The sequence below is a fragment of the Verticillium dahliae genome, genomic scaffold (genome assembly GCF_000150675.1).
Source record: "Verticillium dahliae VdLs.17 supercont1.2 genomic scaffold, whole genome shotgun sequence".
NCBI lineage: Eukaryota > Fungi > Ascomycota > Sordariomycetes > Glomerellales > Plectosphaerellaceae > Verticillium > Verticillium dahliae.
In genome coordinates, this window is record NW_009276916.1 from 1686643 (window position 1) to 1700527 (window position 13885).

At 53.8% G+C, this 13885-nt stretch overlaps 6 protein-coding genes across 6 annotated transcripts; 2 read left to right on the forward strand and 4 right to left on the reverse strand.

Moving 5' to 3' along the window:
* Positions 1-44: 44 nt before the first annotated feature.
* VDAG_01375 (ribosomal RNA-processing protein) lies at positions 45-1877 on the forward strand (the record flags this gene model as incomplete). The annotated part of the gene is made up of 1 exon (XM_009650261.1): positions 45-1877. One exon carries the CDS (start codon positions 45-47, stop codon positions 1875-1877), a length of 1833 nt encoding a protein of 610 aa, XP_009648556.1.
* Positions 1878-2061: 184 nt separating this feature from the next.
* VDAG_01376 (sentrin-specific protease) lies at positions 2062-6134 on the reverse strand. Its single transcript, XM_009650262.1, has 5 exons — positions 6028-6134; positions 5828-5963; positions 4622-5773; positions 4517-4568; positions 2062-4447 (listed from the first exon to the last, which is right to left on the reverse strand). The coding sequence occupies exons 3-5, from the start codon at positions 5632-5634 to the stop codon at positions 2321-2323; spliced, it is 3192 nt and encodes a 1063-aa protein (XP_009648557.1). The 5' UTR covers positions 5635-5773; positions 5828-5963; positions 6028-6134; the 3' UTR covers positions 2062-2320.
* A 1455-nt stretch (positions 6135-7589) lies between these two features.
* On the reverse strand, positions 7590-8054 carry VDAG_01377 (uncharacterized protein; the record flags this gene model as incomplete). The annotated part of the gene is made up of 2 exons (XM_009650263.1): positions 7590-7734; positions 7876-8054. 2 exons carry the CDS (start codon positions 8052-8054, stop codon positions 7590-7592), a joined length of 324 nt encoding a protein of 107 aa, XP_009648558.1.
* A 426-nt stretch (positions 8055-8480) lies between these two features.
* Positions 8481-10007, reverse strand: VDAG_01378 (uncharacterized protein; the record flags this gene model as incomplete). The annotated part of the gene is made up of 1 exon (XM_009650264.1): positions 8481-10007. The coding sequence occupies one exon, from the start codon at positions 10005-10007 to the stop codon at positions 8481-8483; it is 1527 nt and encodes a 508-aa protein (XP_009648559.1).
* A 2267-nt stretch (positions 10008-12274) lies between these two features.
* On the reverse strand, positions 12275-12951 carry VDAG_01379 (uncharacterized protein). Its single transcript, XM_009650265.1, has 2 exons — positions 12806-12951; positions 12275-12754 (listed from the first exon to the last, which is right to left on the reverse strand). Exons 1-2 carry the CDS (start codon positions 12855-12857, stop codon positions 12516-12518), a joined length of 291 nt encoding a protein of 96 aa, XP_009648560.1. The 5' UTR covers positions 12858-12951; the 3' UTR covers positions 12275-12515.
* A 413-nt stretch (positions 12952-13364) lies between these two features.
* VDAG_01380 (uncharacterized protein) lies at positions 13365-13499 on the forward strand. The gene has a single exon (XM_009650266.1). The coding sequence runs from the start codon at positions 13375-13377 to the stop codon at positions 13495-13497; it is 123 nt and encodes a 40-aa protein (XP_009648561.1). The 5' UTR covers positions 13365-13374; the 3' UTR covers positions 13498-13499.
* The last annotated feature ends 386 nt before the right edge of the window (positions 13500-13885 follow it).

Genomic DNA, 13885 nt, shown 5'->3' on the forward strand with positions numbered 1-13885 from the left:
AGCAGACAGCCAGCACGCAAAGACGCCCAACCGTGCCTCCAACCATGTCCTCGTTCTTCACCATCCCCGGGGCGAACAAAAAGCGGAAGAGGCCCGAAGCTTCAGATGCACCCAAAAAACGAATCGCAGCATCCAAGGGCCCAGGTCGGGCCGCCCCGCGAGGAGGTGCCAAAGGTGCCGCCTCCAGATCCAAGGCTGCCGCGCCTGCCGGCAAGAAGGCTGCCGCTGCCGATGATGACGACGAGTCGATTTCCGGAAGCGATGACGAGAGCATTGTCAGCGTATCGGACAAAGAGGAGGAAGGTTCCGGGTCAGAGGGAGAGGGCGAGACGGCAGCAGAGCGCCGTTTGAGGCTGGCAGAGAGGTATCTGGACAATGTCCGGCAGGAGGTGGACGAGGTGGGCTTCAACGCCGAAGACATTGATCGAGACCTGATCGCCGAGCGTCTGATCGAGGACGTCGCGGAAGCCAAGGGAAAAGTCTACCGACAATTGGCATCCGAATTCGCCTTTGACGAGGCGACGCACACCTACTTCAAGAACAATGCCGAGACCTTCACATCCGTCGCCGTCAACGCCCCCTACGCCTATACCACGACCAAGGACATGTACCTGCACAAGTGGAGGATACAGGACCTACCCAAGGACCAGTTTCCCCAGACCCAGACCAAGAAGAAGAAGTCAAAGTCGAAGAAGTCAAAGTCGAAGAAGCCCCCCCCACCGCCCCGGAGGAAACCCCAGCTCGAGCAGTGGCTCAAGGGCAACGGTGACCCTACGAACAAGTCCTCCCAACGACACAGCGACCGCATTCTCTGTGTCGCCGTTTCGTCGGACGGGAAGTATCTCGTCACCGGTGGCGAGGACAAGCGTCTCATTGTCTACAACGCCGAGACGCTCAAGCCCATTCGCGTCTTCACCCACCACCGCGATGCCGTCACGGGCCTGGCTTTCCGCCGTGGTACGAACCAGCTCTACAGCTGCTCTCGCGACCGAACCGTCAAGGTCTGGTCCCTGGATGAGCTTGCCTACGTCGAGACTCTCTTCGGCCACCAAGACCAAGTCGTCGACATCGATGCCCTCGCCCAAGAGCGCTGTGTCAGCGTCGGCGCCCGTGATCGCACCGCCCGTCTGTGGAAGGTTGTCGAGGAGTCGCAGCTCGTTTTCCGCGGCGGCGGCAGCGGCGTCGACAAGAAGAGGCCCCTCAAGGATGTGGACCCACGCTCCATCGCACACGAAGGCAGTATGGAACGCGTCGCCATGATCGACGACGAGCTGTTCGTCACTGGCAGCGACAGTGGTGCCCTTTCCCTATGGAGCGTCACCAAGAAGAAGCCCATGCACATGATCCCTATGGCCCACGGCCTGGAGAAGCGCCTGCTGCCCACAGAGGCGTCGGCAGAGAAGGCCCCTGGCGACGATATTGTGCCCCCGCCGCAGCCAAGGTGGATCACGGCACTCAGGACAATTCCATACACCGACATTGTTCTCAGTGGCAGCTGGGACGGCTTCGTCCGCGTGTGGAAGCTCAGCGACGACAAGCGGAAATTGGAGCCGTGCGGTGTCCTCAGCGGCGGGAAGGGGGTGCTGGCCTCCGCCGATGCTGACGTCGACATGGATATGGCGCCCGCCCAGCAAGACGAGTTCCTGATCAGGGGCATCATAAACGACATTGCTATCTTCGAGCGCGGGGAGAAGGCGAAGGATGGCCTGTGTGTTGTTGTTGCCGCTGGAAAGGAGCACAGGCTGGGTCGTTGGCAGATGACCAAAGGGTCGGCCAAGAATGGAGGTTACGTGTTCGAGGTGCCAAGATCAGTACCCCTGAAGCCAGAGGTGAACGGAGCTCATGACAAGGACCCAGAGATGGAGGACGATGAATGAATCAAGTCGGCGGCTGGCGCATATTAGACTGCATATTCGGGTTATGTACAATATGAGCGAACGATACTTGGTCGGACTACGCCTCTTGCTACCTGTTAAGCACCCCCATCACTCTTTCCGGACACAGGGAGCCTTGGCCTTTGTCAAGACATCTTCAATCACATTTCTTGAGGGACAGTAATATGAACTGATCGTTTGGCATTGGGTTCAGAGAACCCCTCACACAGTGTGCTCGGCCGTCTACCTAATATGTCAGGAGTCAAACCAGCCCGGGTTGATCAATACTCTCACCCGTGGGAGCCAAAAGACAATTACAGCAAGTCGCAATGCAAAGTCCAAACGCCTGCCCGTGATTTCATCACACGCGGTATGTAGTCTCTCGTCGTGCCCAGTCACTGTACTTCGGCCAAAATGGAAATCAAAGTCCTGCCCACGCCGGGGTATCATGCATAAGGATATTCGCTGTAATCCGCACCCGTCAGATCGATGTTATTGTCGCCTTTGGCCGCCCGGCGTCCAGTGCCCCCATAGACAACCATCTTGCCTCGGTCATCTCGAGAAGGGGTGTTTCGTGTTACTAGTCCGCGTTGACTTTGACGTCCCACGCTGGGGCTGAGTGTAAAGTGGGGACTCGTCGTTCTCTTTCCCGATGTTTTCTCGCTTTGTGGACTTTCATCGACCACAACAATGGCCTGCCTGTTTTCTCGTTCTGCATGCTTCGTCTGCTGTTTCTCGGGCGATTCGTGTCGTTCATCATGGTCACCAGACATGCTCATATACGACCAGCTGCTGCGCTTAAAAGCAGTCACCCCGTCGTATCGCTTTTTTGGATTACGAAACTGACGGCGAGGTGCAGGTGGGTCAGCCTCCGACAGAGTCAATTCGTCATGTGGCTCTTTCCGCTTAGGCGTCCCTGGTTCTGGAGAACTGCTAGATAAAATTGGCGGGACCAATGGATTGTCGTGTCTACTGACCAGGCGCTCGATGTCCGAAGAATCTACCAAAGGGTCCACCTTCGGCGATCTACGAGGCAATGCTATCAGTGCCTGGTTTGATTGGGGAGGCGACCGAACGGGTTTTGGCGAGGAACCAAGGTTCTGATTTGACGGGCACCGGCCATCTTGGGGGTTTGCGGCGGTGAAATTGCCGGTTTTTCCACTAGACGGAGGGTCAGAACTCGAAACTTGGATTTCCTGGACTGGCTTGCGTGGATTGGTCGTACCAGGTGTTTGAGCAGCGTGTGCCGGTGACGAATCCACGGCTGGAATGTCCATTTTCTTTTGCGCCAGCTTAAGCGCTTTGGCGTCTTGCTTGGCCTGTTTTTCCTTGTCGCGCTGGACGTTCTGTTCTTGTCGTAGCCTTATTATAAGCTCTCGGATATTGCCACGCATGGCGACAGGGTCGATGTCTGACCATCCGAGGTCTTTCTTATAGACGATGTCGCTGATGACCTGATCTGGTTGCTTCAGGAACCTTTCGACATACGCAAGGAGGTAGATACCGCAGCTGCTGAAATCGCTTTGCTCGGGAATTCCTCTGGCGGTCCAACCAAAACGAGGCGGGGTCTCGACGTCGATTTGACGTTTGTGCTTGATCTCCTGCACTAGGTAGTCCTTGAGGTTGGTGCAAGTACGTGAGTGGGTATTCCCCATGGAGTCCAGAGTGATGATTCTAGCGTCGCCGGGTTCCGCTGGACGTTTTCCCCCACCATCGAGCTTCCGGGTTTGCTCCTTGCCCGAGGTAATTTCCTTGAACAACTTGGGAGACTTGCCAGAAGCAATGTCAGAGACAATCCGAACATCTGTTTCACTGTCATCTTGCACATCAACAGCTGGATCTGAAGTTGACTGTATCGGGCTTTCCGGCTGAGGCATGTCCTCCTCGTCAACATTCGTGACAGTTGTCTTCTTGTCATCCGTCACCGTCGCTGGAAGGAGTTTACCAGGATGGCAGATGATGGCCAGATACCAGTGCGCTGCTTCGTTTACTGGAACAATGATGTAGTCTTTGGACAGCAAGTCGATCTTGGCAGTCCATGACTTGACGGCGTCATAGTCGACACCTCGACCCTTTTGTTGGCCCAATCTCTCGTAAAACCAAGGATTCATGAACAAGATTCGTTCCGACCATCCCGCATTCTCGGTTTCCAGCTGATCCTGAAGGTATCTGAGGTAGAAGACGATGAGGTTGTCGTTCAGACACTGGTGTTCTTCGAGCCTAAAAATATCATCCTTGATGATTTGGGCGCGATTCTTGCCACTGGCGGGATAGATCAGTGGCTTGTCTTCCCAGATCTTGTCCCAATCTGGATAGTTTTTGATCCATTGATTGTTGAAGAAATTCATTGCAGACAACGTTTCCATGTCGTCACTTGTGCGACGCTCCAGTTGATTACTTCGGGGGCTTCTGCGGCGAAGTTGTGATTTATCGACATCTGGTGGCGAGTTGGAGGCAACTTTCATTCGATCTCTAAGAGATATACGCCTAGTGGTTTCTGCGGTCTCGGGCGACGCCGGTGAAGATCCCCTGCCTTGTCGGCAGAGTCGAGGATCAAGACCTCGGCGTCTATCCTGCTGTATATGAGTTTGTGCAGCATCTATAGATTCGAGATCGCTGGATCGATGCGCATGTGGCTCTACCTGTTCTGGGGCGCTCTGGTAGAGGTTTTCGAAGACTTTTTGAAGCGTTTCACTTTGGAAAAAGTAAGTATTACAATCCTCGACCAGCTCGGTCTGTCAACATACCGTGGTGGTTGCTCGAGTTTTACAAACTTCAGATCCTGGGCTCCTGTAGCAATGGCGCTAAAAATCCAACGAATGATTGCAATGACATCCGAAATGGACGGAATTTCGATACACAACTTCGGCGATGTTATCGACGTGGACGACCGGAAAAAGACAAGATGCTGTGACTCCTTTGAGAACTTTATCTTATGGCAGTCTCGCAGCGTCAGTGTCAGCCACTGCATGGCCAGCTTTTCGCCTGCTTTGTTGACTGGTACTAGACTGAAGGTGTCTTTTTTGTTCAATCTTAGCCGAATTGTTTGACCGCATTGCTTGGCATCAAAGCGAACCCTGCCTGACACGGCACGAGAAAGAGTGACCTCCTCATCTTGACTTTCTTGCCTCTCTTTAAATTTCGTCTTATGTATATCTCCCTTTGGAGTTTTCCGGTTCGAGGGCGAGACTTGACCATTGAGCGACGGACGTGAGCTACCCGAGGCGTCGAGTTCCTTTGTTGGGGATGCGTTAAGCTCGTCGTCGCTGTCTATAGCTTCGGGAGGCTGTTTTGAGGATTGTTGATAGGTTCGGGAAGACAACCGATTGCCCTCGAGCTGGTCCGTGATCCTTTGTACCTCTTCCACATCACGCTTGGCGATGGCGACGGTCCGCCGGCTTTCAAGTGCTGCAATATCAACTCTGGGCGGTGTCTTTAGGTCGTTGGAACGGCGTTGTCTCTTCGCGTGGTGCTTCTCGTCCTCGGCCAGCTCGTCAATCTCTGGGGACTGTCGTCGTTTGTCGCCAGGTCTTGAGCTCGTAGCCTTTTGGGACACAAGTCCACTCCGATGAGGTTTCTGTGTCGAGTTGACCTCTGGTGCGTTTTCTGCGCCCATATCATCGGAGTCGTCCTTGAACTTTGGTAGAAACCGAGCCACGCTGTGGCCCACGTCTCTAAATCTCCCCATGAAGCCACCCTCCGGCTTCAAGTTATTTTGGGGTTGGAAAGTGCCCTTCAGGACATGTTTTTTTGACCCCATGATGTTGTATATACATCAGTGATGAGTTCGAGGCGTTGGCCGGATCGCGGCCTGTGTTGTGTGCAGGGGATGTTCGGTTCCGTAAATCCAGATGGGATCGGTATCGTCACTTTTCGTTCGGCAGGCTGTACGGAGACCGCTAAAGGAAAATGTCAAAACCATGCTCGGCTCCTGGAAAGATCGCTTGCCATACGCTGGACGAGGAATCCAGTCGGCCTCTTAGGGACCACTTCTTGGCGAGAGCCCTCCGTGCCAGATGCTGACCAGAGGTCAGCCCTTTGTTCACGAAAGAGTTGCTTTCAGTCGATGTGAGGTCGGATTGGCTCGGTCTGGGAAACAAACACAGACTGTCAGAGGGGATGCCATTGCTGCTACTTGCGTACAAACACTCACAGTGGTTTCGCGGCATGGCAGTGATAGACAGTGAATGAACAAATTCTCTCCCGCAGACCTACGCTGCTGTGTTGTGGTGCTCTCAGTGATCGTGTGCAGCCGTATGTGAAGACTAGTGGGGTGCGGGCAGTGATGGCAAGAACAGACCAGCCAGAAAATGCACGTCTGAGGTGCCTACCTAGGTACCTTAGGTAGGTTGCAGTGACGAAGGAGGAGCTGCACGGGGTAGCTCGGGGTTCCACTTTTTGGCCACCAGCCGGCAGCACTTCGCGCTAGATACATATATTACTATATCTGTTTAGCAGGTACTCGAAGTCACTGGATAACCCAGAAACGCATGGGTCCTTGAGTGTAAACATATATAAGGTATGTATAGCCCATACATCTCATACGTCTCCTTGTTATTTCATCATATTTTTATGTGGCTGAATGAGTACCTAAATGATACTCGAAAAAGTTAGTTCTACCGGGCTATTTGAGTATTCATGAGTACCTACCTAGTGGAACATGGGCTTTGGGTTAAACACTACAGGAGGCCCCTCTTTCAATTTATGTGACCCAAGGAACATCACATTTTGGGTATTCCGGAACATAGTCTGAACCTCCCCAGCCCCTTCTTCGGAACCCTGTAACCGAACGCCAGGAAGAAAGAAGTGCAAGGACGACTCACGGAAAGATCCCCCGCTTGTTCCCTCTACTGACCAGCCCTTTCAGCCTCCTCGGTTGGCCGCCCGCTGGTCAAGTCTGTGGTCGAGCAGGTTTTTGCCCCTCAACGAGAACGCCCTGGCTAGACTCGCCGCAAACGACCCAAAAGGCAACCCTCGAGGAGAGCCAGAAAGCGACGTCGCCGAGTCTTGTTACTATGGAAAGTAGATGAGTCTATGGAAGCTCGGAAAAAACCCTTTCAAGATGTGAACTTATGCCAACCACCCAATGAAGAGACCAAGGAAGATGACTGCCCAACCGCCAGCTGAGGATAAGGCATTGACATGCAATCAGTCAAAGCCGTAGTTTGCGATGACAGTAGGGCCATTGGATCCCACGGAACTTGCTGCTCCCATCGCAAAGAACGGAATCGTCAGGTGCGTGTAGACGTGCCAGCAGGGAAACTAGGGATGTCGTTAGCATAATCTCGGTCCAGCTGTTCAACTGTCGGGTTGATCGTCCGCCTTTTTGATCTCCACCCACTGAATGAACTTCCATTTTTGATTTGAGGCCGGGTCGTTGAGAAGAACACGTGAGCCAGTATATGCGCCCCGCTGTCAGGAGACACCCGTGGAGCCACGGGTCGAGGGGCTAGTCGAGGGGGTCGGGACCATGATAGAACGTATATAAGGGCTGAGGGCTAGTCAAGATCTGTTCTTACTTACTCTTTACTTGAAAATTGGCTGCGGATATGACCTGTGAAGAGCCTCTTCACCCTGCTCATCCACGAGCCCTGACACAAATATCTTATCCGAGGCTGATTGTCTGGCCCTCATGTCTGGGAAGTGGTCAAAATAAACCAAGAGCTCATCTCTTATCTGTGAATACAAGAATTCTGTTTAATGTAAGCCAGGCATCTAGAAGTCGTCCTTGGTGGTGCGCCCAGCGCCAGGAGATTTGCAAAGAGTTTCAGCCTTCTTCAGGGAGCCGGGAGTCACTACAACCATGAGCCTCAGTTCGGTGACAACAACGATCCTATCCCCTCCTTGTTGTCGGACGGTCCTTGGGTTGAGGATTAACAGCCCCTCGACAGAAAGTTCTACGGAGGCCTTCTATGTCATAAGGGCTTTGACAGACAAGCTGCTACAGTCTTCGAAGGGAGCTCGGACAGCGAGAAAGACCAGCCATTCTTCACGTACCTACCCTTCACGGCCCCTCACTGGCCGCTTCATGCGCCCAATTGACCACCGCGCATGAGCGGGAGAGGGGTGACGGAGGGCAGTAGCATCGACATAGACCAGAAGTCTCTCGGCAGCGATTATGCCGATTTCTTGAAGCTCCTCACTCGAAGTTTCGGCGGCAGCGACGAGCCAGCACCACATCAGACCGCTAATGGGTATCTTCCTTGAAAATCCTCCGAGCCAAATGACGCGATTCAGGGTTCTACCTCTTCCCTTGGATATCGCAACATCCATTGCCCTGCAGGGTGATCGTTGTCTGCTTGTCAGATCCCGTGATTACAATCTCACCAAGGGCCTTTATGCATGGCAAGAGGCATTGCCGCAGATCGCCTACGTGATGAAGGACGATGAAAGATGATGAAAGCCAGTAATCTTTCCTATTTAACCTCCCAAACTCATCATCATGAATGCTATTTGTACAAAGCAACCAAAAGCACGACGCCTCCTTCATTTCTGGGTATCTATAAAGCAAGCTTTCTGTGTTTTCGTTAGACTGAGGTCCCCGTTCGCTTTTCGATACTTGATCAAACTAAAGACGAAAGTCCAACACTGTTGAACGAAGCACGTCTAGGTGCCACCATCAACTCCCTTCCCCTTGGAATCTGTTGTCCTAAGCAGATGTCGTAAGCTGCCCTCGGCATGGCTTGTTGAGCCTCCCCCTTTCGCCGACGCTGGACTGATTCCCATCACAGGAGGAAACGACCATGTGGGCATCCAGCCACTGAGGCCGCCAAGCAAAGTGCCCGGAGCTTGGGTCTGGGAATCCCCTGTATGAAAAGTCCTACTTTTTCGTTCTTCACTCTGGTCTCTCGCGCCTCTGGGATCAATTGGGCCTGTTTCCTCTGGCTCTGTCCGTACTTGGAGGTGATTCATAGAGGTTTGTGGCAGCGCAGGCTCGCTAAGCAACGTAGAAGACGAGCTCCGTGGCGTTGTAACATCGTTTATGATCGGGTACTGGCGTGTGCTCTCAATCATGGCTGAGGCAAAGGATGATGACTTCCTCCTCCTGAGACTGACTTCACAAGTGACGCTCTCCAGTCGCGGGCGTTGCTCGGCAGGAGACGCACTTGCCTGGGTTATTTCGACTTTCCGCTCTGCTCGCCCTCGAACCTCTCGGGTGATTTCGCTGGCGGACTTCTTTTTGGACTTGCCATCCTCCGACGAACCGCTTGACGACATGATGGTCTCCAGGGTGCCCATGGCCATGCTTCTCCGCCGGGCGCCACCACCTCTCCTCTTGTGAAGACGACTCGCTTGCCGTTCATCATCCGAGGTGACTGCCTGCAGAGTGGGTCCGTTGGTGTGCTGTTGACGCCGTGATGACACCGAGGCCATGAACGCGGCGCCAGACCCATGAGGGGTGACATGCACTTCATACTGGTTGCTGAGGGAATACCGAGATCTGGCACAGATCTCAGCAATGCGGTCTAGGTCAGCGTTGATGCTGGTGTCTTCCTCTGCCTCCATGTTGGCCATCATTTGTTTAAAGCTGTACGCCTCGATGGGCGGCAGCTTGGTCGTCGCATCACGACTGCCTAGGCCCTTCTTCGACTTTGCTCTTGCCATGCTCAGAAGACCATGCTGCTGACCGCTGAGCGGCGACCGAAAGGCTATGATACGCCTGACTGAAGCGGCAGGGCCGTTGCCAACCGAGTTGTTTGCGGTCGAATGAACAGGCTTCCCTCCTGCAATGATGCTCCGCGTGGTGCTCGACTGCCTGCTCTGCGTCTCTGAATATGTCCGCACGAGCACAGGTTGTGAGTTGGTGCTGCTCTGAGCGCCTGTCGACTTCGCGTAACGGCTGCGCGACGGGTAGTTCACGTTGAGTTCTCGGAGGGCCAGGGTGCGGTGGGCGGCTGTGTCGTCGTCGAGTGGTATCGGCTTGCCCTCTGCTGTGGATGGTACGAGAGAGGTCGATGAAGTGTTCGGCTGGAAGAGAGGCGGGAAGGAGAAGGGCAACGAATCGCGTCTTGAGTTTTTAGGTTGCCGGGAGGTGGATGGCTGCGATGAAGCGACAGATGCGTTTGAGACCAGTTGTGTCGGAGGTCGGTAGCGGCCGTACTGACCAGACGTGGCAGGCCTTGTCTGGTCCATCGTGATGTCTAGCACGTCGTGCGGCGGATGGTGGTTTTTATGTATAGTGAGGCAGACAGGCTGGCATACAGCACCGTGGCTGGCCACAGGGGCCGATCCGCGTCGTGCTGCAAATGGGACGTTAGTTTAGACAGCGGCCGATGGCAGACGCATGGTGCCAAAGGCTGTTTGTGGCCGAGCGTGGGATTCTGATCCACACGGAGGCAGACGAGGCGATTCCGTGCTGAGCAGTGTCGAATCGAGACAAGTCGGATCAGATATTCGGGCGGTTAGTCTGCTATGTTCCGAGGTGCTCGAGGCACGAAAGTGGAGAGTGGACAGCGAAGAGGAGCAGACGGGACGCAATTCGCAACACCCCGAATTGATTGTATGGGGACGGAATCGCGGTATCTGGCGGGAGGGAGGATTCTGTCGAGGAGGAGAGGAGGAGAAAAGAAGAGCAGTAGTTGGACTGGAGGTTGAGTTGCAGCCGGGCGCAGGAGAGCGCACGACAGTGATAGGCGACTGGCCTAGTCGGACGAGTGCATGCTGCACGTCTGTCGTGGCTGTCGTTCAAAGGGTGACCCAAGACGAGGGGGCCGTCTGGCGGGGGAGCCTAAGAAGACGCACCAACCAATCGCCGCTGCGGGGTTGCCGTACTTGCGTGGGCTGCCGAACAGTGCCACACTGTGCTGTTTTGACCATATTTAGCACCTGGTTTCCCCCTTTTCACACTGTCTCTGCTTGCTCTTGCCGTCCCCAGTTCGCCTCCGCTCGTCCTTTCCTTCCACGCCCTGCGATACCTTCTCAGTCTCTGTCGCTACTCACCTACCTTACCTACCTACCTAGCTAGGTACTGTCTGGGCCCTCCACTTATACGCACCATCCGTGGTCGACATCAACTCATTGTTGTCTCGAACTCCTAATCTCTCGACACATAGCATGTGGAACGTCGACGTAGCTCAACCCGGTTTCGTGCTTCGAGTACGAAGGACCAATTCATGACTTCCTGCTCCGCGTGTGCTGGCTCTTAGTGACTCGGGAAAGCCGCTGGTTTCCCCCCTCATTAACTCTTAATGTACGCCTATGGCTGCCACTGCTGCATGCTGCTACCGTAGGTCGACTCATGCTTGCTTGGATCAATAATGACAGCACACATGGCAGCCTGCGTATCGGCAGAATACAACCGAAACGTACACGATTTAGCCTCTCACTGTCTGTATGCCGCCACTCGTCCTACGCGAACAGCCCGGCACATACAGGTCCTCGTTGTTCATGCATGGTGCCCCTGAATACCAGAGTACAATGACAGCCTCCGGGCAATCTACGACACATGGAAAGGTCTCAGATGACAGCACGTGTGCACCGCTACGCACCCCCGGTTCTGTTCTTCAACTTCAACTGGCCTAGCCACAGACCGGCAGACACGCGAGCACATACGTTTCCATTGAGGACCTCTCCGGCAGCGCAGCATCTAGGTTATTGAGCCCGATGCTCGGATATCCTCGTCGTCACCTTTTGGCAGCTTGCCGGGGTGCGACGCTCCGGTGCACAATGACCAAACCAATCCCATGTTTCAATAACTGTGTTGGCCCATACTTGCCACGTTCTTCGGCAGTCTCTTCAGGTTCGCCGCCTCAAGTGTCCACGACTCGCTGATCTGCTAAACCTTGGAGGGTTCGAGGACCTGGAGAGGCCCTTGTCGCAACATGTAACCTGACCTCTTGGATGTCCAATCGTCCCAATTGATTTTTCATGTACTGCCTCATTCGACATGCAAAACCTAATGGTTTCTAACTCTACTTCTAAGCACGGGCAGTCTATAGCTTCATATGCTGGGGTCATGGTTAGGTCATACAGCCGTATATGGGTTAACATGTCTTGTTGTTTAGAGGACCGACAAGACCTGGGTGTGTTTGTATGAGTTCAAGTTGAAACAGTTGGGCCCGTTGCGCATCGTTGGATGAATTTTGGCGAATCATGCGGCGGCAAGACAACTGCCCGAGGCTGACGCCGCTTGGAATTTCGTGAGCGATCACCGTCTCCCGTACCCAGTCATTATAATCTGCTGGCTCGGCCCCTCTTTCACTTCTGGCCGATATGCCTTTCCCTTCTCTTTCTGCTCTCCAGGAAAAAACGCTGACTTATCCACAAGATCCAATTGTCCACATATGGGTAAGCATATGGGTGAAGGAGATTGAAGACGCGGACCCTTGTTCATGTCTTCAGAGCAGCAGTGCCTTTCCCAACATGCCTCCTCAGTCACCGTAATCAAGGCGGGTAGCATGTGCGACGATGACTCGTCTCAATGACTTGCATTAGTAGCTAAGCTTGACTGGCCCTACGAAGACAGGCCTTGGGTTGTGCTCCCACAAGCATTATCGACTGCTCATCCACCCACCCGCCCGCCACGACAGAGCAAACGAGTATGACAACACCATGTCCTCCTCACTGCACTGCGAAGTGTGCTTTCTCGTGGAATCACTCATCGTATTGCAGGATCGCTCATCTCGATGGAAGCGCGCTCTTCTAATAACGTGTGGTGCCGTAGCCGGCACCAGCGCCAGTCTGCACCTTGTCGCTGTAGATACCTGGCGCGCGACTTGACGAGATGCGACCTGTAGCAGCCTGTTCGCGTCGATCGTAGTAGATATAGAGAACGTAGAGTCCATGAATCAAGCCGGGGATGAAACCAAGTATCGTAAGGAAGATGTTGACAACGAGGTCCATGCCACAGCCAGCTGTGAGTATAACACCAATGGGTGGCACTGTGAGCTCGGGTTAGCATCAGGACGAAGCATTCAGATACTAACACTCACCGAACAGCGTTACGAGGACAATGAGAAGAGCTGTGATTCCACCACCGGCCATTTTTGCGGATGTATGTGCCTTTTTGATATTATTTTGTAAGTGATTATTGGGACGTTGCGGATGCCGTCTTAAGTGGTTGATATTAGTCGAAGTTGTAGGCTCTCCACGCATGCGCACTTTGGGTTGAGTTCTGGCATCTTAAATGCCTTCAAGAATTTGCCAATACCAGACCACTTGGCTGGCGACTTCAGACGATTGCGCGTCCCGTCTACCGTTAGTCCAGTTTTGTGGCCTCGTTCGCAGTCCAGACACCTGACATCGTGACGTGGGCGTAGAAAAATTAAGCTCTGTATGACGTAGGTGCAGACACCCACTCGGGTGTTCGGATTGTACTATGCTCGGCGCCGCCGTCTTGGAGCAGAGCCCTCGCACAGCGGTAGGTTCCGTCTCGCATTGCGCTGCGTTCGTCTGCCTTATAGGGTGCATCGCGAGTCAGTGCTTTCAATTTACTGTGTGATGGTGCCGAGCGGGTTTGCGGGCTCTGCCGCATTTCTTCCTCGTAGTCCCACTCGGGCGAATGTCAAGAAACGAAGGCCAACATCTCAAGTCGGACTACCCCGTCAGAGAGCTGAAGAACGGCATGTTGTTCGAAGGTCAGGTGACGCCTGGTATGACATATCCTTCAGTTCCGAATGAATAGAGACTCTGCGACCAATTACCGGAATTCGTAAAGACCGAGTCGGACGTGACCAGCTACAAAGCAGTCACCACATCTACAGATAGGGCGACTCGCTGGCTGAGAAGCAAGCAAGCCTTGAATTGGTGGTCCATCGTCCAGGCAGACCAAGGGTGCTGGTCTGTTTCAAACCGCTTGAAAGAGCAATTTGGTATTATACTTGGGCGAGCTGCCAAATTTTGAGGATCAAGGAAACTCACCCGGTGCCTCCGAGTGTACCGGTCGGAAGGTTGCCAGGCCAATCTGTCTGTCTGTCTTGTTGTGTACACGAACGCCTAACAAACGAGCACCAGCAAGGCAGCCCGATATCGATAAGCGCTGGAGCAGGCTTGTCAAGAGTAGTGGACTAGCA